The sequence below is a fragment of the Polistes dominula genome, unplaced genomic scaffold, assembly GCF_049000335.1.
Source record: "Polistes dominula isolate Pdom_NZ unplaced genomic scaffold, Pdom_raw_medaka contig_11, whole genome shotgun sequence".
Classification (NCBI taxonomy): domain Eukaryota; kingdom Metazoa; phylum Arthropoda; class Insecta; order Hymenoptera; family Vespidae; genus Polistes; species Polistes dominula.
This window is the reverse complement of record NW_028301154.1, coordinates 3,964,497-3,991,675: the sequence shown is the minus strand read 5'-3', so window position 1 is coordinate 3,991,675 and position 27,179 is coordinate 3,964,497. Positions and strand designations below refer to the sequence as shown.

The following is a 27,179-nucleotide window of genomic DNA, read 5'->3' as shown; positions in this document are numbered from 1 at the left end:
AAAAGAGAATGTAGACTAAAGATAGTATGTCATCTCATAGAAATCATGTAGAATGATCTTCGTGTGAATCATGCATAAACGTTGTTGTAAATATTATTAAAACAATTATGCATCTCTGAAAGTATTTAAATTGTAAAGATTCTTTATCGATACAGATTTCAGGAATTTATTCTTTCATATGCTGCATTTTATATTAGACATTTTTATATCGACAATTCTCTTCCATACGATTGTATTCTTTTGTGCAAAACGACAAAGTTTTCGTAATGTCTACATTGTCTTTATTCAATTCATTATTTTTAGAATATTTATAAGTTACGTGTACATTTATTAGAAAAAAAGAAATGATTTTTAATTTATTTAATAAATAAATTATCATATGTAATTTGACCAGCGTGGTCATGAAGAAGGTCAGATTCTGTCCGTGTAAGAAGCTGTGATGACCTTTTTCATGTTCAAAAAAATGAATTAGCCAATCACAGCCAGTCTTTCGTCCGAATTCTTTAGTTTCATGGCGTCATTCGTGGAGAACACATCGGAGTGTCATCGTCTTGTTAAAATCAGGTAATTAAAAGATATTTTGTAAGGTTCACACCTTTCTGTTACAATATATAAAGGATAAAAGGATCAATTTTGATTTTTTGAGTATATTTTGACAATTTTTGTGGTCCTATATCGTATTTTTAATCATTCGAAATTTTTCTTTATTATAGGTGGAAAGAAGATCTACTGCGCAACATTTTAGCGCATGCAGTATTTTCGCGCCAGTCTTATGCGCCTGTTTTATGCACTTCAATATGGCGAATCTTTCGAATTTTTTTATTCTGTCATCTGTATACTTGTTGCAGCGGATTTTGTTATCCCGTTAATTTCAGGTAATTGTATCAAATAATTTTCTAAATTATACCTTCCTATTGTCAAATGATGTTATATATCAAATGATATATAATGTTATATAATCAAATGCAATATAATAAATGTTATATACCAAATACTACATGCATGATTTTTATACGTAAATTTTTTCATATTTTATTTTTTTTTTAGTTTTCTAAGCATGGGAGAGTTATAACACGAATTCACTAATCTTTTTTACCTTGTGGCAAGTTTTTTTATCTTCTCCATGTACGGCGAGGTGAGCATTATTTTTTTTAAATATAAGCATTTAAGCATATAGAAATACTACAGAAAGAGTGAGAGAGAAGGAGTGAGAGAGAGAGAGAGAGGAAGAATAAGAAAACAATACACTCGGCATATAAGCTATTATAAATGTGTATATTTATTTCCAGGAATTTCTCGAGGAATTTTCTTCGTCGAATTTCCGACGACAAAACGTAAACAGCCGATAACATAGGTATAATAGCCGAGCGTTCGACACTTCCGAGATCTCCTCTACCAAGGTTACATAGTAACATACCTCGTATTCGTCTTCTATACTTCAACGAGACAACATAAACGAAAAGGCGTATTAAATTATTTAATAATTTTATTTCTAACGTTATCGTTTTAATTTTAATAGTTTTAAAAACCTTTTCATTGCATAGAATGGTATAAAATCTGGTTTATTTTTTATGTTATTCTTTATTGAGTTTGCTGATATAATTACTGTTTTATTTAGACAACTTTAAAGATTTTTAATTAATATTCATACTAACATTACATACTTGATATGTAATATTGCAAGCAAATAGTTGCATACTTTGATCAATTTCACAAATATTTAATAATTTTTACTTTTAATTATGTCAACTCTCATAGATTATTAAATTATTTCTTTCTATTTACCATTGAATATTTTATCAAAAATATTCAAAGGTTTTAATGTGTGCCCTGCCTTCAGAAATGATTTACAGGAAATATTGTAATATAGTCTTTAGTATGTTTCAGCTCTTTTCAGACTTTTTATTTAATTTTATTTTATACATCGTCATCCTAAGGGTAGGATACCCATCCTGCAGTCATCAACGAAGACTAAAAGTAAGTATATTTTACTATCAAACATTTCTATGATAATTTCAATTGATTTTTCTTACAGCAATGATATTAATTGTTCTTTTTCTTGTTATGTTTCAGAAAATCATTGCAATCGAGCGCGTAGGCAATGAGGTTCTCGTGTGTTGCATCGTGTTAAAATAAAATATATAAAAGTCGACAAGTAGATTCAGTGTTGATCGTCGCATGTTAAAATTTCGTTTGCTCGGTTAAGAAACTCGCAAGTTTCTTTTATTCGGTTTAAACGTGTGCTCATCGTCATCCTAAGGGTAGGATACCCATCCTGCATTCATCCTGCATCCATCAAGGTAGTATATTTTTCTATTAAACATTTTATCAATAACTATAGTAATTTTTATATAACAACGATTTATATAATATTGTTTTTATTTGTGTTTCAGATCATCGTTGGAATGGTATATATATTCACATTTTATTTATTAAGTTCATTAAAAATTCGTTTAACACTAGATTTGTTCACTATTGTTTTGTTCACCATTTTTTTAAAATTTACAAACAATGTTTAAATGAAAAAGTGGGTAGAGAAGAGAAATAAATATTTACGTATATTTCATTACAGCATTAAAAATTACCATATAATTTAAAAAAAATATTCTACATTGAAGTTAATTAAATTTAAATTTTATTAAATTAAAATTAATAAAAAAATATTTTCATTTTATATATATGTAACACAAAAAAGTTTGAAATAAATCAAATTTGCTCAGTCCATAAATCTAGTGTTAATTGAATTAATTGAATGTAATGCAGTTTTATAGTCATTATTTGTGCATTGTCATCGTCATCCTAAGGATAGGGGACCCATTGTGCATTCATCAATAAAGATTTAAAGTGAGTATGTTCTTTTATTAAATAATTCCTTAAAAATTTTAATGATTGTCTGTAATAGTAATGATATTAATAGTATTGCTTTTTATTTCAGTTTCAGATTGCAATCGTGCACGAATGGCCCATGTGAAGTGACCGGGAGTGAAATTTTTGTTCTTGCATTTGACTGCGAGCAATGCAGTCTTTGAATTAGTGCAGTCTAGAATCAGTGATCGGGCGAGTAATAAGTTAAAATCAAACGCGAATTAGAGTCAGTGATGTTCGTCGTATAATAAAATTTCGGTTTCGCGATAAGAAACTCATCTATAGTTTCTTATTTTCGTTAATACCGCGTTTTTAGATTCACGCGAGGTGCATCACCATGATGCAATAGAGCTGCATCTCATTGAAATGCATTGTAAGTATTCATTTTTATTTACATTTTATTCGATTTTATTTTATATGATTTTGGATAATATTCTAGACAACTTATCGTTTTGTTCTATTTTATTTTACAGACATAGCCATGGAATTTCTTCCTTTCAAAGATGTTGGACGAATTCTTCGATGGATCTTTGATGAATCTTCGATGGATTTTTGGTGGTTCTTCGATGGATCTTCTTCAATGGCAAATCGAGTATCATCTTCCATCGTCCGACTACAATACTTGCTACGAAGTAGGAGTGTTTTGGAGCCATCGCAGAACATCTTAAACTGTGAGTTCTTATTTAAAGTCCCTCCAGTGCTCAATCATGCCGAGGATGAAAGGTCCAAATCGGCACGAGTTACTGGTTGTAATTATTTAAATAAATTATTGACGAGCACATGAATAATTCCTTTTTAGGAGTTACTCATGAAAATTGTATATTGTATTGTATGTTTTATTATTAGTTCAGGATAGGTTTTCTTGTCTCATCGGTTAAATTCATTTAATTAATAATACAATTAATAAATGCACTCTCTTTTTTATTACGTGTTTTGTTCGTGGTCAGTAGTGATGAAATCGAGCATTAATTTACTCGTTTTCGTCTAGAAAAGCATGTAATAAATGTCTTACATGCATTGCTTCGTACATTGTTTACCTAATCGAGATTAATTTTGATATATCAATATTTTGATATTTTAAATAAATGAGCAAGAAGACAAACTCATTCGCGACGGATAGACTTTGGCAGTTAAGTGGCGGCTCAAAGCCCAGTTCTTTAATTAGAACAGCCATTTAATGAAAAAGTCGTCCGAGATTTGCAAAAAATATCCATCATCATTGTAGAGTCTTTTAATACATCCTTACCTCGAAACTATAATTGTTTCATATGGGGTAACTTTTTTTTTTCATTCGCTTGTTTAAGTCATTATTCACCAAATGACTTGTAGAGTCCTTAGTCGCTTAGATGAATTTTTATTTTACAAATGCATTTATGTGTTTACGTCTTAATCATATTTTTTAGATCAGGATTTTCAGCTTCTAATATACTAATCTCCCGTTTCTCCCCCCCATACTCTCTGCGTTCTCATCTATGCGTGTGCCCAGGTGTTACACGTATGGGTGAGAAACAGTTAGCGTGGGTTTAGTTTTAGTTTTTTCCCCTATTGGCGGCTGTTATTGTGCTAGTGATTGCACGATGTACTTTACACCTGTGTGTGCGTATTAGGTAGTGTGTACTGTACATCGTTCGCGATATTTTTTATTCATTTAATACATCATTAAATACTCAAAGTACATTAATACAACATATCACGTTTTTGTATTCTTATATTTATATTAAATATTTATAACTTTCTTTTTTTTGATAATCGTTTGCATAGTAGAGCCCCCACATTTATTTGTGGAAACATACACGTATATAACTAGTATGCATATATATATACTAGTGTATACTTGTATTTTTGCTTTAGTTTTTTATGCAATAATCATTAGCCTTGGCAGTCGATTACAGCAAAACGTACGTATACCCATTAGCATATAAGTTTAGAAAACGTGGTTGAACTAGGGTGTCGGAGGTGCCCCGGGGCATGCTCTCTAGTTTAGGCTTTTGCACCCTGGTGGTATGTGTGAGAACCGTGGAGTGAGTGGGTGGGTATGTGTGGTTTTTCTTAAAATGGGTAAAAATGTGGATAATAGGCAGGCAGGTAGCATACTTCTCAGAATGAATGGGAAAACTTTAATTTTAAGTAGGTAGGATCCAGGAAAGGCATTAGACTTCTTGCTTCCACTCCGGAGTGGAAATTTCGCCTCCTGTTTTATACAGAATTGTTACAAAATTTGATCATCTCATTCTATATTATGTTTGATTTGTTAATTTATTTTGTGACTATTCTGTGATCTTTATTATGTATCATGATTCAAAGGTATTTGCAACCATTTGAAAGATTTATTTCTACTTCGATTTTACCTCGAACGAGATAGAGTCGAATCAAATTCGCAAATTCTTTGATGCATTTGATACTTAGTTTTAAGCATTTCAGGATTAGCACTACGCACTATCGCGATTTCCTCTTACAGCTAGAAATATTTGATATAATTAAATATAATTAAATAATGAATTAAAATGCATTCCATTTATTGCACTATTTATTTCAATTCGATTTTATTACTCGACGTTAAAAGTGCGAAGTGTTATTAGGTCATCGAGGGAAATTATTATCTGCTTGGACATTCGATTAAATTTTCTCGTGTATGGTCAATGAACTCTAAATTTATTGATGGTCCACGAGCTAGAAAAGTGAACGCGAAATGTAAATTAATTTTGTTATAATTGAGAACTAGAACCATAACAAAATACGAGTTTATTTGCAAAAGTAGTATAAAAAATCTTATCTTGCTCGCACGTAGAAAATGTCCAAATGCAGTTTTCAGGGAATGAAGAAAGAAGAGGCATATGCCGAAGAGGCCCCCACATAATTGTGGCTGAAGAGGGCAACTACAGACTACTGAATTATTTTCTAAGGTTCAACATCATGTTCGAACCTTTCGAGAATAGTTCTTTAGTCATATTTTATATTTTATTGTATTATTTCTTTGCTCGTCATTAATTTCTAGTTGTAATTGGAGATGATGGACCATTCCATCTCCTTGGGACACCAAATTCGTGTCTATATCGTCAAAAAGATGCATAAGTTTTTAGTTAATTAGAGTCAAAAACATGAATATTCCCTTATTATTAATTTTTTAAGCTCAATTAACGTTTGTTGAATATTATAGTAATTTCTCTTTTCTTGTTTTGTCTTTAAATTTTTTCACTGTAATTGTATTTTATTAAACTTGTAATTTATTTTTTCTAGAGAATAGTAGCTTAAAAGTATTTTATAATAATTAATAGATATTTTTTTGTAGTAACTTTATATCTGTACTTTTCCTTTTTTTATATATATATTTTTTTTAAGTAAATGTAAAATTACGCGTTTAAATTTAATTTTATTGCAACGGTAAATAGAGATTTGATTAAATTAAATAAAGAATTCAATTGAAAAGTGCATCTACGAATTGGAAGATTCATATGTTAGGCTACTCTGTACCACTTGATTGTATGATTAATATTGTTTTCTTTTTGTTACAGGTGATCATCGTTGGATTTATCATCAAACCTTTTTTATTTGCTTCTATTTAAAGAAGCTAAATATATTTATAATGGCATTTCTGAAGGCACACATTTGTTTATACACTAAAAATTAATTATTATTATTTTTAATATTTATGGAAATGTATCAATGATTTTGAATTTGCTTGTCAAAAGAGAAAGAAAAACGAAATCTAAGCAATTGAGTAATATCTCTTTCCACTGCACTATGAAAACCTTATCTCGTTCAACCACCCATTCCCCCCTATCCTCATTGTTAGAATCCATGAGTCGACTGGACATACAACAATCTTCAAAGAATGTTTATAGATCGTCTCCATCTTCTATTCCAATATACCCCAATCGATATTTCTAAATGACATATACCTCAACATGTAAGTACAAATCTTATATAATAATGCACTATAATAATATTTAATTGCACGACATATTGATCTACTAGCTTGTAATTTAAAGTCATTTTCTCATTCTAAATCGAATAATATATTCAGAAACATTGATGGTCTATAATTTCATAAACTGTGGAACCTATTAATTTATCTTTGTCTTCTGTAATCTTCAATCATTTATGTATGATGAAAACCATTAATTAAACGGATTGTCTTTTAATTAAAAATTCTTTAAAGGAATATCAAATTTTCTTATTGAATTATATTCTAGTATCTAAAAATCAAAAATGACGTTTCAGTTATAGTTCGATATTAAGTAATTGTAAAAACTAAAGATAGGATAGTCACGTTGAACATGAATGAATACGACGTAGAAAAACCAATTTTACATCGGATAGAACCAAATTTTCATTTAAAAGTAAGCCTAACAATTATTTATTATATGGGAACTTGGCCACCTCAAGGAAAATATCGTTCATTGTATATCATTTGTACGATATGCAGTTTCACGTTTATGTTAGGAATTTTTTTGTTAACCGAAATAGCTAATATTATATTAAGTTTGAACGATTTAGGAAGATTAGTTGCTGGAGCAACTCTTCTTATGACTAATTGTACCCACGCATACAAGGTTTGTCTGAAAAAAATATGTATAACGTCGTGGTGTTTTTAATTACAGGGTGATTCACTCTAAAAAAAAGTGTCTTACCTAAATTAATTATAAATTGTTTATTATTCAATACTATACCATTTTAAAACATTTCTTTAAATAAGAAACAGTTTGCAAGTAATATAGGTTCTACATTTAAGCAAATCATCCTGTATAATGAAGAAAATTATTTATTATAGATAATAATAATTCTTCATCGGCAAAAACGTATACGAAATCTTTTAAATATAATAAAAAATGATATATTTGCACGAAACGAAATTAATTACGGTTATACGGTAACTCGTTATACTTGGCAAGGAATTTTTCATCATATAGCTTATCAAAGTTTTGGTACAGTAGCTGTACTATGTTGGGGTTTTACACCCATTGCAGATCTTATTGCTGGGAGATCAAGAAGATTACCAATGGAAGGTTGGTATCCTTACAACGTGACTGTCACTCCAGCTTTTGAAATCACTTCGTTACATCAGGCAGTGGCTATCTTCGTTGCTTGTTTTCATAATGTGGCTATGGATACTTTAGTCACTGGGCTTATAACTGTTGCATGTTGTCAACTTTCAATATTGTGTCAGACCATAGCTTCGATAAAAAATTATCAAGAAGAAAAACTAATTAATATTGTAAGAAACGCGAACGATTGTTCTAATGAACAAAAAATTCTTTATGATGTTCCATATGAAACGTTAAAGAAATGCGTTATACATAGTAACATTATATTTAGGTTTGTTCGACATCTAATTATTAACAAAAATTATATTTTATTATATTTAACCATTTATGGAAGAGTGTCATAAATAGTCGTCCAAATGTGTTTAGCTTAGCGAATTATACAACGGCTAGCGTACATTAATTTTCCTAAGCGATAAAATACTTATCGATATAATATACTACACAGAATTACATTTCCTTTAAAAGATTAAAATCAGAGACTTAGACAACTATTTGTCGACACTCGTCCGTAAAAGAATTTAATTATTAATGTTACATATATTTCTCTCGTATTACATATATAGTTTCATCAAAGAGATACAAAATATTTTTGGCACAATGATCCTTTTACAATTTTTCGTCAATTGCATCATCATTTGTTTGATAGCTTTTAACATTTCGCAGGTACATTTTTTATTTTATTCGAAAAGTCATTAATATTATTATAAAAATATTATGATTTGGATTGATTAATCGATTACAGATGAAAGTATATATTCCAGCTATTCTTTTTGGTATGCTCATGTATATGTGTTGCATGACTTATCAAATTTTTATATACTGTTGGCACGGTAATGAGTTGCAATTACATGTAAGTATTATTTTATATTATTTAATTATCGTTGATAATTTAAAATTTAGTTTTATAAAAAATTATAAATATAATTACAGAATATGTATGTTAGTAAAGCAGCTTATTGCAACGATTGGTGGAATGCGAGTAATCGTTTTAAATGTGCATTACAAATAGTGATAATCAGAGCTCAACGACCTCTTACATTATATGCCGGAAAGGTTTTCACGTTATCTTTGAATACTTTTGTTAATGTAAATATTCACACCAAAGAACTAGATATCTTATCATTCTAACTTTATTTAGTCCTTTGCACTTATTTAGACGTCACTATTAATTACTTTATTTCTATTATCTTCTAGAGTCGTTTTCATTTAATTGAATGTAACAGCAAAATACATATACATATATTGTATATAATTATACTGTGCAAAGGGCTAAATTTGTTTTATAATATTTTATACAAATTTTTGTTATGGTTCAATTGCAGATCTTACGAATGTCTTATTCCATTTTTACGGTATTACAAAATGCAACGGCTGATTAAGATATCATAGTTAGAGGTATAAAAATATGTTCATAAATACAATACGTATCACAATATATTTAAATATCAAAAATATCTGTTTTTCTTTTATTCCAAGATATTCAGTCGTATGAAATATTTTTACCATTTTTGTTTTTTAACTAATAGATAAAAAACGTATTCAATTGTTTAAAGACGTTCTATCATAACGGCTATTCCTTGACCTCCGCCAATACACGCTGAACCAATTCCTAATTTGCCAGCTTTTCTACGCCTGTAATATATAAAAAGATAAATAATATAAGTGATAAAAATATTTTAAATAAGATATAATAATAATATCATTTTAGTTTTATTTACCTAAGTTCGTGTATCAAATGAGCAGTAATCCTGCTACCGGATGCACCCAATGGATGACCAAGCGCTATTGCACCACCATTTACATTTAATTTGTTCATATCTAATTGAAGTTCTTTGGCACAGGCCAGAGTTTGTGCACCAAATGCTTCGTTAATCTTCGAGTAAATAATATATACAATTAGAAAAGAACTTTGTTTTTCAATATGGTAACAAGATAAGTAATAGTTCAATTATATTCGATCTTACCTCAACAAGCTCGATGTCGTTCAATGTTTTACCTGTAATTTTAAGTAAATTACGAATAGCCGGGGCTGGTCCAATTCCCATAATACTGGGATCAACACCAACGACACTGTATCCTACCAAACGTGCCAATGGTACCAATTTTTCTTCTTTGACAGCTTCTTCACTAGCAAGAATCAATGCTCCTGCGCCGTCACAAACACCCTGAAGATTATGAAAAGAATTAATTGAACATTGTCGTTTATAAAACATTAATTAAACTATTAAAGTTTCTTTTACCGATGCTGAACCGGCAGTGACAAGCCCATCCTTCTGAAACACTGGATTCAATTTTGCCAAAGATTCTTTTGTCGTTTTAGGTCTTGGATGTTCATCTACAGAAACTGTTACATCTTGTTTCTTTACTTTTACTGTAACTGGGGCAAGTTCTTCTTTGAAATAACCAGCATCGTTTGCTAGAATAATATTTTGTTTAAATAACATCAATAATTATTTATTTATAGAAAATATTATTATAAAAATCTTACCGGCTTTCCATAATTGTTGACTCCTCAAAGCAAATTCATCGACTTCTTCTCGGGTTAAATTATACTTTGCTCCAAGCTTTTCAGCAGTTACACCCATAGGTAATTTACAATAGCTATCAAATAATCCAGCCCAAAGAGCATCCTCAAACTCGTGTTTTTGACCTAATACTGTTCCATATCGAATACCTCTTACAACGAATGGTACTTGGCTCATATTCTCAGCACCTCCAGCTACAACGATTCTTGATTCACCTGATATAATATTCTGAAAAGTATTAATAAAAATTACTCTATACGTTTAGATATTTTTATATATAACAACAATATGATTCATCAATAATAAAGATAATCATAGTTTATTGTAAAAAAACAACCTGTGCTGCATTCACAATAGATTGAAATCCACTACCACATAATCTGTTTATTCCTAATGCAGGTCTTTCCAATGGTATGCCACTTTGTAGTAAAACGTGACGTGGTAAAAAGGCACCATCTGCGGACGATAACTATAATTTGTATTTAATAATCAATTGTATAATAAACAAAAGATAGAGAGAGAGAGAGAGTATACTATAATAAATATGTACCGTTAATACTTGTCCAAAAATAACGCTATCAATTTTTTCAGGCTTTATTCCTGATGATTGCATCGCAGCATTAGTTGCAACAACGGATAATTCAGTAGCACTTTTATTCGCAAAAACTCCCCCCATTGTTCCAAATGGAGTACGCTTTGCAGCAACAATAAAGATACCTGAAAACAAAAGAAAAGTAAAAAGACTTTAATCATTGACATAAATTCAAAAATTACTACATCTTCGTTAACTTTATGTGAAATTTTAGAATTATGAAATACAATAATTTAAAATTTTAAATATTTTTATCATTAGGTTCGCGATATGATAAGAACTACAATGTCATGTAAGAGATGACGTGAATTCTATACCACAGTTAGTTTGAACCGGTTTTTAAAATTTAACACTGTAACTATACGATAACGCGTCATATTTGTAATATTAAATAATCAAATTTATTTCTATCTTATTTATCACAATGGTCCAGCTATTTATAAACAGTAAACTTATTTTTCTACTTCATCTTATTTCATTTTATTTGTTTTTCATTTACAAGATATAAATATTTATAACATATGTTACAAATTATAAAAATAAATAGCATAAATGAATATACTTATACTAATTCGAATAACTTTTTGTAAATCAATATAGGTCATTTGTAAATAAAATAATTATTTTATTTACAAATTAATTAAAATTACATTTACAAATTAATTAAATTATTAAAAATTATGTTCTATTTAGAAACATATAAATTAAATGAAGGAAACAAAAAGAATAAAGGAAGTGATCAAAGTGTATATATGTTTCTTTTTTGTTTTGATTTATCAGATTTAGATCTTTTCAGATCTTCTTACCTTTCGTAGCGATCGACATTTTGTAATATTAATAAAAAATTTAACACTTAATAATGAAAAATAAAAATTAATTAACGATACTATTTAATGAATGAAAAGTAATCCTACTGGTTTCTCTCACATCATTCAGTACTATTTGTACATTGTGCTGTATCATTACGAATTGTGTAGTGGGGGTGATAGCAGAAAAAATGTGAATGACGGCACTAGCGAATTCGGTACCCTGGTCTTAAACACATATATTTTATTTATATTAAATAGAATCAACAATATAAATAAACTCATTAATTAACATTTTTTAAAATTATATCACATTCTTATTGTATTGTTTAATATCATTCAATCAACAGTCGTACAATACAATTGTAATTATTCATTAATTCATTTTCTCTTTCACCTCCAATTCAATGGAATTTATTACTATTTTTTTTTTTTTTTTTTAAAGAATTTGGAAATTAATTTTAATAATAACAATTCAAAACGTGAATTCTATTTCTTATTTTAAATTGTTTATAATATTTTTGGTATTTTTCTTTGCTTGATGCATATAAGACAAAAATATAATTAACAAATAATAAAAAGAAATAATTTTACATTTTTCTTTTATATTTTATTTCTATTATTTGTTAAATTTCATAGAAGAAATTCAACTTTAATTGAAAATAAATTACCGGCTATTTCTTTTATTTTGTTTTGTTCTGTAATGATAGCACTAATATAACTGATTGATAATACATTTGCAATTGTTCAAAGTCCAAAGTAACAAGTTATAAGTAATAAGACGTGTATATAACATATATACGTATATATATATATATATTAATAAAACAAAATTTTGTTTGTTATTTTGTTACATGTTTTTATTTTCAACATAATCACAATTTAATAATACAAATGTAAAATATACTAAAAGAATTCTTGTACTCGATCGTTGCAATATTAAATCATGAATAAATATAAAAATTAATAGAAATAATAAAAATATATTTAAATATCTATCATTGTAAGCATGTTGTATTTGGAACAATATTAGGATACAATTCTAAGTACTATACTAAATCCACCTATATAAATATGTTTATAATTTTATACATATATCATATATACAGAATATGGAGAAAGAAAAAAATGTTTTATATTTAGATAGAACATATTGTACTGATTATAAATAACAACACAACATCTATATAAATATCTAAATCTAAGGGTCATACGTATAATATATATGCCTATAATTTTATATGTTTAAGAAATAAAATGTAAAATTACGACACAGAACGGAAGATTATAACCGTAGACAGTAGTTTAAATATTTCTACGAGATATAATTATACAATTAGAACTTTGATTATATCTTCTGTCATTATAAACACTCAAATAATTATTCATACATCGATAAGATAAATGCGCATGTTGTAAATATTTATACGAGCACAGTTAATGAAATGAACTTTGAACTAATAGGATAGATATTACAAATCATATATATAGATATATATATATTTCTTCATTTTATGTTATCTTGTATAAATATGCGATGAAATAAAATTACTTCTAACGATTAGAAATAATTTTAGTTGAAATTATTTCTATTTAAATTTCTATATTATATAGAAACTTATTGTTACTCTATAAAGAAATATATAACTTTATGTTAAAAGGTGCAAGTTAACTTATTATTAATAATCATTTTCTATTTTGGATAATATTTCTATTTATACTATTAATCATTCTCAAGAAGTTGTATTATGATATTGTATTATATTTACAGTTAACAAAAAAATAGTTGTATATCTCGCATATTTTTACTATTTATATTTCTTTAGTAAATGACTTTGAAATATTTATTAATGGAAAATAATGAAAGAAATCATTATTTTTAATGACTATTAATAAACAACAGGAAATCTTGTAATCTATTTTGTTATAAGGCAATCATCAGGACAACCGATTATTGGCACACACACTTTGTTTTTTATTTATCGAGTAAAATTTAATTTACTCTAGTTAATTTGTGTTTTTTTTTTTTTTTTTTTTTTTTTTTTAAGAGATATATATATATATCAAATACAGAATAAAATTATGAAGACATGTTTTTTTGTTTGTTTGTTTGTTGCTTATACTATTTTGGTAAATGCATGGACTAAAATAGAAAATTATGTAATAATAAGATAGTCAATTAATATCTACATCAATGCCATTTTTTGTTTGTATATAGACTATTTTTTGGAAAACATAAAAAATAAAAAGTTTCCTCGAGTGAGATTTCAATAACAATACGTTCTATGTTTATAAGAGAGATCGTTTAAATTAATTATTACAACAAATTTTATCATTTTTCTTCTATTTCCTCACTAATACCTGCTTGTTTAGCACATTCCAATCCCTGAAAATAATTTCATTAAAAAATATGATATATATATTACTTATATCTTTTTAATTAATTTAATTAATGTAACTTAAAATGTGTATTAAAATTTCTTATTATGAAGTATTACTTACATATAAGTAAATTTTATGCATTTGTTCAGCTGCTTGAACTGACGAAAAGACTGCTTTCAAAGTGCGACTTTTTGGAGGCTCTAAAGCATGATCGATGGCAGTCCAAATGCATGTTTTTTCATCGAGCTTGAAATGATTACAAAAAAAAATATATATATTTTAAATAGATTATTACAACAAAATTTCTATCTTTACTATATTTTTTTAAATAAAAATCAAATATATCTATATATATATATTATTACCTCCATGTCAGTAGTCATAGTAATTATCGTATTACTTAAACATTCTCCAGTTTCGTCGGCTTTTAATATTATTTTTTCACCAAAAATATTTGAATCATAATATACTGCTAATGTTCCTAAAGCTATTTGTACCCATGCAGGTTCAAATATTCCTACTGTATAATTTGATGTCGTATATAATGTCGCTCTTTTTTCAAATAATAATGATCCTTCATCGTCATCATCGACATCCTCTTGATCATCAATTTTATCATCAAACTCTTCGACACATTCCTCTTCATCTTCTTGCACAATTTCATCACTGTTATACTGGACATCTATATAACAAATATAAATGCATATAAAAACAAAAACCATAATCTATTATAATATTTAATTATAAAATTCAAATTGATGTAAAATGATTTCAAATTGAATAAATAACATTTGAAAACTTACATAATATAATAAAATAAATAAATAGTGTGCTGCCACATTATATTCGGTATTGGCAGCATTAACGTTATTAATCATTTTTGATTATTTAATGTGTATACTTTTTAGAAATTATTTAATCATAAACCACTGATCTATTATCCCAGACTTTCACAAATTAACATTTTCACTTAATTGTTGTTGATATCATTATTATTATTATTATTATTATTACATCAATACAGTATGTATATTACAAATGAAAAACCTTATTTTAAAACAATGATAAAATATAAAGCATAATATTTGAAAAATTATAAAAGATAATAAATAAATGAAAAAGAAAAGCAAACAAAAAATGAAATTCATGCCCTTCTGATTGTTTATATGTTATAAATGGAAATATTTAAAATATAAATGTGATGAATAACTAGCGTTGACCATAATGGTTATATATAATTACAAATAATCTTTCATTAAATATTGTACTGAATTATATTATATAGTCATAATATCCATTTATTTTGACCTATACAAATAATATTGGTTTAAAATTAACCAAAAAAATGTTACATTTATTTATTCTTATACTACAATCGCTAATTTAATATAAAATATATTTATTTATTTACTGAAAAGAGAAATTATATATGAAAAGTTGTAATGGATTCAAAATTAATTACAAACATTAAATATGGATGAATTGATCAAAGGAATTTCTTAAATTAAAATAATATTTCGATAAATTGAAGAAGAACACTTTGTTCGCAAAATAATATCATTTAATATCTCCAAAAAAAAAAATTATATTTTATATAAATTTTAACATGAAAGTTATATATTAAATGTAAAAATGCATTTTCATAATTCACTTGTAATAGTTTTCGAATTGTTATTTTACAACATTTAAAATAAAAATGAAATAATTACGTCATAATAATAAATATATTAATATAGGAAAAATATTCTATTGTCTATTAAAAAATAAATTTTCATTATGAATCTGTTTTGTAAAGATGTTAAATAATTTCAAAATGATATGAAAATCTTAAAATGTATTTTATACAAAAAAAACAATCGAAAAAATTGTGCAAGCTGTGTCTATAGAAAAACAATAAACTATTGTAAATATAATATTTCCAATACGTTAAATCATTAATTTCAATGAAACATTATATGTATTTTTACATTTTTTATATACACTTACATTTACAGCAAATTTTATACAATTGACATTTCACAAAAAAGGTGTATCACACTAATTATAAAATTAAATATTGTTATACATATATAAATATAATTTTAAAGAGAGAATACTACATAATACAAAAAGACTAAAAGAAAATAAACGAATATTTCAATGTCATGCAGTAAAGTTTTTTTCATTACGAACATCGACAATAACTAATTAGCAAAAAAAAAAAAATAAGATTAGCTACCTTGTTCATTTGCTCTTTCACGTAGTACTTGTTGTATATTGTCAATGATGGTCTTAAATTCTGTAGCCAATTCGTCTGTCTTAAATTTAACTGCAAGTTCTTCGACAGTTGGAGGTTCTTCTGCATGATTCATACCTGCCCATATCCATGCTCTATTCGATGTGGAAAGAGGACGGAATTCTATATCCTGGGTGATTAGAAAATTACATACAAGTTTATGAACTTGTTCTCTACGTAACAATAATCGATATGTTCCATATTCGGCATGATATAAAATTTTCATTTCTCCGACTCCTCTTTCTTTCCATTCTTTTGTAGCATTATCGTATCTATATAATTTGGCTCTATTACAAAACTCTGTAAACATATTTACAATCAATTTAATATTATATCATATAGGTATAAATAAGATTAACAAAATAAGCAAACTTAAATTGAAATAATTACTTTTTATTTCATCTTCTTCGCCAGTTCGTACTTCAATAGCATCCGGCAATGGAATAAGAGGTTCAAAATATGGATCATATTCCTGATCGTTTTCATTCTCATTACCCTCATCTTCATCGTTATCATCTTTTTTATTTTCATCTAATTGGTTTTGTTTTGGTTCTATTTTTGTTGATGTTATTCTAGAACCAAATACGGACGAACCAGTTCCAGCGAAAGAAAATGTTGGATCTGTGGAAAAGAAAATAATATAATGCATTGTAATATTTTTATTTTGCAAATAATTAACTACATTAATTCATACCTTGTTTAAAAGCTTCCGTTGTTTGAGTTTTCTGAGCTAATGCAGAAAATGTTAAATTGGTATTCGTAAATAAAGCAGGAGCATCATCTTCTTTCTTGGATGTGTCTTCTGCTGGTGCAGAATCAGTTGAACCGAAAGTCATATTCATTGAAAATGGTGTTGTACCGAATACTGATGTCTTCAAAATAGATGAATTTGTCATTGCACTAGGTGTTGAGCCAAATATTGGTGCTGAAGTAGTAGTGCCAGTTGTTGCAGATAAATTACTAAATGTATTTGTAAATGTTAATGATGAACTGCTTCCTGTCGTGTTTAAAAATGATTTTGTTAATCCTGTGTTGTCCACTGGTTTTGATATACTTTCAAAAACTTGATTTTTAGTATTTTCAAATGTAGGCATTATAGTTGTACTGGCAGGAAGAGTAAATTGTGGCGTGTTAAATATTTTTCCATGAGAACTAGGAAAATTGTTAGATTGTTGATTCGTACCAACTGGTTCACAAATTTTGACATTACTATTACCAAACCATTTTGATAATGTATTATTTGGGTCCTCTGAAGATTTATTAGACTGACCAATTGATTCACTTATTGTCAATTTATCGTTTATTGTCGGTTGAGAAGCTGGTGCTCCAAATATAAAGCCAGTTGATTTGTTATCACTGAAAAAAGGAGATTTGTTCTCTCCAAATGATAATGGAGGAGCAGGACCAAACATATTATGAGTAGTAGTAGTAGTAGCAGTAGTAGTAATAGGTGTATTTTGTTTAATCGTAGCTGTGTTACTTATTGAATCAGTATTATCTGGTTTTGTCATAAATGAAATTCTAGGAGACGCATTTGTTTGATCTTTTTCATTTTCATTATCTGAAGTTTTAATTTCATTAATGTGTGAATTCATAGGAATACTATACGTCTTTGGAATTGAGATCGTTGAACTTGAAGTTCCTGTAGTCTTTAATTCTCCTTGAGATTGTGAATCTTCAATCGGGGGCGTTAAATCTTTACATCCTGCACATCCTGGACAATCCTCTTTTTGTTTATAAGCATAAAAATTCTCCGGCAATTGTAATTTTAAAGCAGCAGCTTTTTCTTCGGGTGTAACTTTAAATTCATATACAACTTGAATATCCTGAGAAGGCTTTGCTTTCTGTTGTTGTACTTGCTCATCTTGAATAATTTCATTATTTAACGATGAATTATCCGATTCTCTGGCATTGTCAATAGCTTTTTTAAAATCAGCTGCAATTTCAGAATTTTTAAAACGACACGCAAATTGCATATACTCAATTTCTCCTTCGCTGTAATCCGCGGCATTCCACAGCCAAGTTTTTTCATCTTTTGGTTTAAATTCTACTTCAGGCAAAATAAAATGATTTAAACATAACTTCAATACTTGATCTCGTCTCATTATCAATCTCAATTTTTTAGTTTGATGATGTCTTAATAATTTAATATCACCCAATCCACGTTCTTTCCATTCTTTAACTGCAGAATCATACCTGAATAATTTAGCTCTATGACTATAAAGTATTTCTTCGTCTTCTTCCCCAGTTTTAACTTCTATCTCATCTGGCATTGGAATTATCGGTGAAAAATATATGTCATCGCTTTCAACGACCTCTTCGTCGCTTGTTTCTCCTCCACCAGGTGATTTTGCTGGTGATTTTGCTGTAAAATTGAATCCAAAAGACTTCCCAGGAGAACCAAATACAAATTGTGTTGTACTTTGAGAAGGTTGAGTACTTGGTGGTTGTGCCGTTCCTCCAAATATGCTTTTTATGTCTGTACTAGATTTTATACCTGTATTAGGTTGTACTTTATTTGCAGATTCGTCTTTATCCGATTTGTTCAATCGGAATGTAAATCCTCCACTTGTATCTTTAGCAGATTCTTGAGGAATACCAAAAGTGAATGTTGGTATGGATTCAGAAGATATTGATCCTACATTGAAACCACTTGTTTTTGGTTTAGGTGGCATTGATGGATCTTTAGGACTATCACAAGCAACACAATAATTATTTGCTTCCAAATTTGTAATATAACATGCTTTACATTCCCATGAACCAGAAGGTTTTTGAATAACTGAGAAAGTGGTACTTGTTGAGTATGTGCTACGGACTCGACTGTTCCAGTAGGAGGTTCATTAGAAGTTGCAACTGGAGACAATTCTCCGCATGCTAAACAGTTTGATTGTTTACCATCATTTCTAGTATAACACGCATTACATTCCCAAGATCCTGGAGAAGGTTTAAATAGTTCTGCTAAAGGTACTTGTTTATTTTCTGCATTTACATTGTTACTTCCATTGGAAATTTCAGATGTTTTCTTCTTCTGCTGATCGTTTATAACAGTATCATAGAATTGTGATGCATGCTCCGGACTTTTAAACAATAAAGAATATGATTCCAATTTATTTTCTCCTGTAGCATCAAAAACTGTCCAACAAACTAAATTTTGGTTAACGGATTTAATATTAAATTTCATCTCTGGTAATATCTGTTGATTATATATAACTTGGGAATCCTCTTCTCTATGCATTAATAAATTCAAATTTCCTGTTTTTACATTCAATATAATTTTCATCTGTCCAGCAACTTTATTCTCCCAATTTTTATTATCTTTGGATTTTCGTTGAAGATTTGCTTTTTGTTCAAATAAAACTTTTGTTTCAGCTTCTCCTTGACCAGATAAATAAACAGATTTTTGAGTGACACCGCTTGCCGTAGTTGTGATGTTTAATATTGCAGGTGCAATTACAGGTGCATGCGGTCTTCTTAATGAGACACGAGATGCCGAAGTTGTAGAAACAATTGCTGCTGTTTGAGACGTAGTGACTGTAGTTACATCGCGTACACCAATAGAAACAGAAGTTGTTGTTGGTTCAGAATATGGAGAAGAGATTGGGTTTGTTTTTAAGAAAGAAAAAATAGTTGCTTGCGTTGTCACAGGTGTAGACACATTTTTTGATGCTGCAGAGCTGACTGCAATCTCTGGTGTTTTAGTAAAGTCGGGTTTATTGAATGAAAAACCTACGAATGGGCTTACTTTATGTTGCATTTCATTTTGTTTTTGCAATGCGTTTTCTATTTCAGTAGAAACCGTTTGAATAATCGGCTTTGAAGTGAAAGAGAAACCACCCACCATAGCTGCTGTTGTTGCAGCAGGTTTTTCTTTATCTAATGGCACATTATTCGTGACTGTTGAAGATGATGAATTATTTTCCTCTTCTGAAACTTTAACAGTCGTCGTTATAGATTTGTTATCATTTTCATTAATTACTTTTTCATTTATAGATGATAAGCTAGCTCTAGCATCATCAAAATGTTGTTTGAACGAGAGAGCTTCTTCTTCAGTTTTGAATCTGATACAAAGTCTTTCAACTTTAACTTCTTCGTCTGCAAAATCATTTGCAACCCAAATCCAAGCTTTATTAGTATTTGGCATACTAGTTAATTCCATGTCTGGTCTTAACATATGATTTGCACAGATTTTTAAAACTTGATCTCTGCGCATCAATAAACGAACTTTACCTTCTGCATTTCTTAATAATTTAACATTTCCAATGCCACGTTCTTTCCATTCCTTATCGACAAAACGGAAAAGTTTCGCACGTGCACAATATAACGTAGTTTCGTCTTCTTCGCCCGTTTTAACTTTAACTTCAGCAGGTAATGGTATGACAGGAACAAAATCTGGTATTGGATCATGTTCTGATTCGTTCATCAATTCAGCAGAACTATTCGGTGAACCACTTGAACGTATGTCAATATTATTGATTTTAAATGTTTCTGATAAAGAAATATTTGCTGGCGTTGATGTAAGTGTTGTAGACAGGGGTGGTAAATTAACAGTTGTTGGAATAGTTGCTTGAGATGGCATAGTAATTTGATAACAATGTGGAACATTTTGTGTTTCTACAGTAGTTGTAACAGCTGAAGTATTTCCCATTCTATATTGAGCTGGGATAGTAACACTCAGAGTAGGTTGCACTAATGGTACCGTAGTTGGTAGTGTATCTGAAGTAGTTATTACAACATTAACAGGTGGAACTTTCTTACTAGAAGTATCTTTTACTATAGATTGAGGCTTTGTCACTTCTACTTTCTGCATTGGCATTTGCAACGGTACATTGGTTTGAGGTGTTACTAGATCATTCAATTGAGTTGCCAATCTTGATGCAGCAAAAAGACCTTGTTGCAACATATCTGGTACTTTAGGTCGATTAGGATATAATACAGGCATTGGATAAACACTCGGAGGATATAGCGTTGGAATTGCTTGTGCATTTGGATCAGTAAATGGTATTGTTCCTTGATAATAACCTTGGAAAGCTGTTGCTGGTGGGTATAATAATGGTGAATAAGGATGTCTATGAGATGGTGGAAAAATGTTTCCAGAAATAGTAGATGCTGCTTGAGCTGACTGATTAGTGGTATAATTTATATCACCGTAATCTTCTTCGCCAAGAACGTATAAATCATCTTCTATATTAGAGTTAAAGTTCGTTGGTTGAATACGTGATGGTGGTGGTGGTGGTGGTGGTTGTTGTTGTTGTTGTTGTATTTGTAGTTGTAGTTGTTGTAGTTGTTGTGGTTGTTGTGGTTGTTGTGGTTGTTGAGGTTGTTGTGGTTGTTGTTGTTGCTGTTTTTGAGAATCTTTTCTTAACTCTGCCATTTCTTTTGTTAATTCCTCTATCTTTTCTAATATAGTTTTGTTTTGTTCTATGATTGTTTGCATAACAGTATCTTTAGCATGTATCATTTGACGTATTTGTGCATCAAGTCGTTCAGGACTTGGACGTGCTTCCTAAAAATATAAATTGTTTTAAAAATTACTTCATTTTTTCCATAAATAATTAAATATATATATATATATAACTTATGAAATTACTGTGCGATTTCTTGATAAGTCGAGAATATCTTGATTTTGTGCTCTACAAGGTGTACTTGATTGTTTTGGTGTACGATGGGTATTCTTTTGTGGTGTACTGAATAAATTCACAGGAGTACCTAATCCAGTTAACGTGGATATAGGTACAGTCGTTATAGGTTGATCAATGCCACTATGCTCAGGTGAATAACTTTCATCCGATAAAACATCACACTCATTTCTACTTACTGCAATATAATTGAAATAAAATATTTGATTTAAATATAAATAATATAAATATAAAATCTTATTTCAAACTCACAATCTCCTCGTGATATATCTGGATCGATCCTTTTTAATTCATTTTCTATAGCTGAAATATGTAAGCACAGCTCAGAATCTAATGGATGTTTCAAACTCATTCCTGGACTACGTAATCGATCTAAAGTAAGATAATAACAATTTCTAGCTTTGGTAAGCATTATAATATGTTGTGATCTCATTTCTGATGTTAAGCTTTCTCTAGGTTTAGAACCAACTATCTCATCAGCAAGAATTTTATAAATCTATTTAAAAAAAATAAAATTACATTTTTGTTTGAAATAAATTAATAAGAAGAAAAGAGTTTAAAAAAATAAAAAATAAAAATCTTACTTGTCCTTGCTGAAATGTAGCTTCTGGGCATTTCAATATTTGCAATGCATCAATAGCCTCTTCGTATTGTTTATTACGGACCAAACGTTGGGCCAAAAGTAATCTACCTTCTTCCAAAGCATTAGTTACTTCTACGTTAGTCATGTTCGTTCTATTAATATAAACACAGTTAAACATAGTTATATAAATAAAATTTCGTTAGACTTTATGTTTAAAATGAATAAACAATGTTATCATTAGATAGACGACACCTTACCCTTCATAATTAAATAATTTCGTATTTGTTACACGTAAAGTTTGATTATTTTGCAATCTTTCAAGAAGAGGTATAACAGCTGACCAATAAAGTTCACTTCGAATCTCTAAAGCAGTAATGTCAGGATGTTCTTGATCTTTTTCTTTTAATATTTTAACCTAAATTAACATAGAGCATATATATTTATATATTATATACATATATTATATTATAAAACTTATATTTTGAAATATTTTTAATAGAAATTTAATATGAAATATAATAAGTATTTACCCTATGATGAAATAATCGTGCTAAATGCACTAGAATTACTGGATGCAGACCATGATTACCGATACAACGAAGTGTTTCTAAACCTTGTCGTAATACTTGTCTAATTTCTCCTAAATCTCCTTCTAATGTCTCTTTTCTGGAATACATTTTATATGCATATGACCACCTACGAAAGAGAAATCTTTTATTTAAATAGATCAAAAATATTTGTTAATAAATACAAAGAAAGAAAATTATTAATACCATTTCTCTTGAGAAGATGTACAAAGGGGACTAGTTAAATCTGCTGGTAGAGTCGAAAGTCTTTCTCGAGTTATGAAACCTCTTTTTTGCTGATCTTCAACCATTACAGTAGCACATAAAACTACAAATATTTGATATAAATATTTCTTCTTCTAATTATATTATCATTAACAATAGAAACTATAAATAATAAAGAATAATGTTAATATGTTTATTTCAATGACTAACCTGCAGCATTTAAAAATGCATCAATGTCTAATTTACATAATGTATCAGGAGTAGGTTGATTTAAATTATTAACAGAAAATTGTAAGTCTGAGAATACATGAGAATACTGCTGAGGATATGTCTGATCATTCTTCAAAATAGTTTGAAGTCGATTTCTAATACCGAGCCAAACATGATGATGTAATGAATCTGGCCATACTGCTTCAGAATCTGAAATAAAACTTCATTGAAATAATTTGAAATTAAAAAGTAATAATATATTTCATTCGAAGAAAGAAATAATCAAATGTACCTTCATTATAGCGTTTTAATTCATTTGGTAAGCATAATTGAAGGGGTGGATTACAAACTTTATGATTGCAAAAATGTGAAGTTCTTATGCGATTTTGATATAGTTTGGATACAAAAATTCTCTGAAAATGTATGTATTTATATATATATATATATATATATATATATATATATATATATATATACATATTAAACATATGTAAATAAGAAACAAATTAATGACATAAATTATTATATTCTAAATGAAATATTCGTAATACCTACCTGAAAAATTCGTTCTTTCCATGATTCTGTGTAAAAAAATGTATCAATTTTATTCATCAGCTTCTTGACATTATTTTGTGCACAATCTTGGAGAACATTACCTAAATAAAATGAAATGTTTAAAAAATAACTGACATATTTTGAAATCGTTAATAAATAATTTATACATAAACATACCAGCCTGACTGCATCTGTATGATCCTTCTCTACTCCATACTGGAATTAAATTTTTAAATTGTTCTTTTCCATGGACAGTCCATGAAGCAGTCGTATCCATAGGATGTATATGTAATGCAATTAAAAATAAACTTGAACAAAGTCGATTTGTTTCTTCCCAGTTGCCTTGTTCGCGTTTAGTTTTGCGTAATAACAAACAGGCTAAATGATAATGTAATTGACCCCACATATGTGTTAACATTTCTTCCGTGTACATTGAATAATTAGATATATTTCGTGATTTAAATTCATGTAAAGCTTGATCAAAACTGAAAAGCAAAATACATATATAAATATTTGAAAAGAAGTTATACAATTTGACGAATATTATTTTAAATAAATTGTAATTCATTTTTATAACAACATACTTAAATACTGCTTGCATTGCTTCGGGTATTGTTTTAGTTATTTGATTGGCGTTGTTCTCTTTCAAAGAAAGTGCTGCATATCTTTCTAATGTGGATATATAAAAGACCCAAAATGACCAATCATCTATTTTGTTATCTTTGAATTTTCCCAACAACTCGACAAGCGAATGATACCATAAAATGCTGTTTCTATGACAATACGTTGCTTCCACCTTAGCAGCATGATTATAAGCATCTTCCGTTCTATGTTTTGTCATATAATATTTAATTAATTTAACACGCAGTTCCACGTTTGTTGGCTTGATGGTTAATTCGGCTAAAAAGAAATTCATTATAAAGAATAGTATGAAAACATTACACCCTATAGTTATTATATTAATTTCAATAGAATTTTATTATAATAATAATAATAATTAAAAAGACTTACATGTAATTAAAGCTTCGAGCTCCTCACTGTCATGATCAGGTTTTTCTGCTGTTAACATTTTTTCTTTTAATTTGAATATTACTGGGTCATGTGGAAATGATTTCTCTGCTCTCTTTACCCAATATCTGATATGATTAACATCCGTACCAGTATCCATATCAGCTAACAATTCACAAACTAATACATAATAATAATAATATATTAATTATACTTATTTGGTTAGCATTGTATATTACCTTTTAAGTAAATAAGTTTAACTGTGTACATATACCTTTTAAGACTAAATTATCTTGACTTCCATCTAATCCAAGAGATATTTTGTATTGATTAATTGCTGCTTCTTTGTCTCCCAATGCTTCAAGAATTTGACCAAATAACATATGTGCGCCTGATGATTCTTCTCGCATTTCCAAATAAGAAGATATATATCTTTTGGCAGATTCATAATCTCCCACTTGATAATATAATTTAGCTATACTATAGTAACGGTATGTTTTCTGAAAATAATACAAAATATATTACATAAATAAAATAGTATTGTAATTACGATTATAGTCATTAATATATTTCAAAGATCTAATTTAAAATATCAAATGTAAAATATATAAATATCTTGCATTACAATTACTGTTAATTAATTGGATAGAATAAACAATTGAAATAATATTTAGATAAAAACATGATTACATTATTATACACATAATATCTCAGAATCCTTGATATTATTTAGAAAAATATCTATACAAAATAGAGCAGATAGTTTCATTAAATAAAATAAACATCTATTATATTAAAATCTTATAAAAAAGATGACCTTGAAATGATCAATTTCTAGGGGGGAAAAACAAATATCATTTGAGAATAATTCGTAAGGGAAATGAAACAAATCAATAAATAAATTAATAGAAAAAAAAAATAAAAATAAAAAAATAAAAAAATAAAATAAAGATATGATATATTTAAAAATGATTTTATTTGTATGTAATAGCGTTTAAGGATACTTCTTATAGTTTGACAGGTTATGAAGACAAGATATTACATACACATGTTACTATATCATGGTTAAAAGATCAATACGCTGTAATTAAGTATATTAACAAAAGAGAAATAATCCTGATTAAATTTATTGTATATTAAAAACCAGTTAATATGGTTTAAAAATGAATAATAATCTTTAATTACAAAAGTAAATCAATTAAAAACGTTAAAAACCGCGTGCCTGAAATGTGACAAAACGATCATTTCTATCATATACATCATGGTCTCTCAATTTCTTTCTGAAGCAAGCAAGAAAAAACAAGCCATACCTCATTTTCGTTTTTTACTTTACGAAAAATATCTTGAACGTGTCGGTCAACGTCTTTTTTCGACCGAAACATGTTTCTGGTCACTAAAATACGTTTTATTTCACAATATTGTGACAGGATTACTTTATAATTAACACTTTTATTATAAGATGTATAGTTCAAAAACACTAAACTTAATAAGCGAAGTGCCGCTTTCTACAACGTATAATCTTCTCTTTCAAACGGTTTTCAATGATACCACAATAATGAAATAAAATATTTATAGTATTGTGTACTTTTGTCACTAGAAATATTCCCTAAAAGTCTAGTTATATTGGTCTTACTTTCATGAATATAAGCTTTGAAATAAAACAAAATGTTTCCTTTATAAATTAATTAGTAACTTTATATTCTCCTTTTTTTTGCAAATAAATTAATTATAGATTATTATTAAGATTTATATGGTATTTATTATATTTCATATAATCTTTGTTATAATTTAATCGATATTTTAAATTTTCTTTTTAACAAATGTATCTTTTTCTTTTTAGGTCTTCTCGAAAAAGTGATTCACAACCTTTCGGTGTTTTCAAATAATGTCATTTTTATTGTAATTA

At 28.2% G+C, this 27,179-nt stretch overlaps 3 protein-coding genes across 3 annotated transcripts; 1 reads left to right on the top strand and 2 right to left on the bottom strand.

The window, feature by feature from the left end:
* Window positions 1-6,275: 6,275 nt before the first annotated feature.
* LOC107070501 (4-vinylanisole receptor) lies at window positions 6,276-9,140 on the top strand. Its single transcript, XM_089178484.1, has 5 exons — window positions 6,276-7,418; window positions 7,637-8,181; window positions 8,474-8,573; window positions 8,653-8,760; window positions 8,841-9,140. Exons 1-5 carry the CDS (start codon window positions 7,143-7,145, stop codon window positions 9,036-9,038), a joined length of 1,227 nt encoding a protein of 408 aa, XP_089034610.1. The 5' UTR covers window positions 6,276-7,142; the 3' UTR covers window positions 9,039-9,140.
* A 186-nt stretch (window positions 9,141-9,326) lies between these two features.
* yip2 (yippee interacting protein 2) lies at window positions 9,327-11,989 on the bottom strand. Its single transcript, XM_015328872.2, has 8 exons — window positions 11,834-11,989; window positions 10,986-11,152; window positions 10,773-10,904; window positions 10,399-10,663; window positions 10,151-10,326; window positions 9,875-10,075; window positions 9,629-9,783; window positions 9,327-9,542 (listed from the first exon to the last, which is right to left on the bottom strand). Exons 1-8 carry the CDS (start codon window positions 11,850-11,852, stop codon window positions 9,458-9,460), a joined length of 1,200 nt encoding a protein of 399 aa, XP_015184358.1. The 5' UTR covers window positions 11,853-11,989; the 3' UTR covers window positions 9,327-9,457.
* A 1,855-nt stretch (window positions 11,990-13,844) lies between these two features.
* LOC107070554 (E3 SUMO-protein ligase RanBP2) lies at window positions 13,845-26,790 on the bottom strand. Its single transcript, XM_015328869.2, is given in 21 exon segments — window positions 13,845-14,219; window positions 14,336-14,461; window positions 14,581-14,897; window positions 16,434-16,790; window positions 16,881-17,111; window positions 17,185-19,264; window positions 19,267-21,993; window positions 22,078-22,304; window positions 22,379-22,622; window positions 22,711-22,861; window positions 22,967-23,124; window positions 23,240-23,405; window positions 23,483-23,603; window positions 23,711-23,920; window positions 24,003-24,123; window positions 24,266-24,366; window positions 24,443-24,750; window positions 24,850-25,165; window positions 25,277-25,453; window positions 25,548-25,773; window positions 26,584-26,790. Coding segments are annotated over 21 exon segments (8,490 nt in total). The 5' UTR covers window positions 26,656-26,790; the 3' UTR covers window positions 13,845-14,165.
* Window positions 26,791-27,179: the final 389 nt, after the last annotated feature.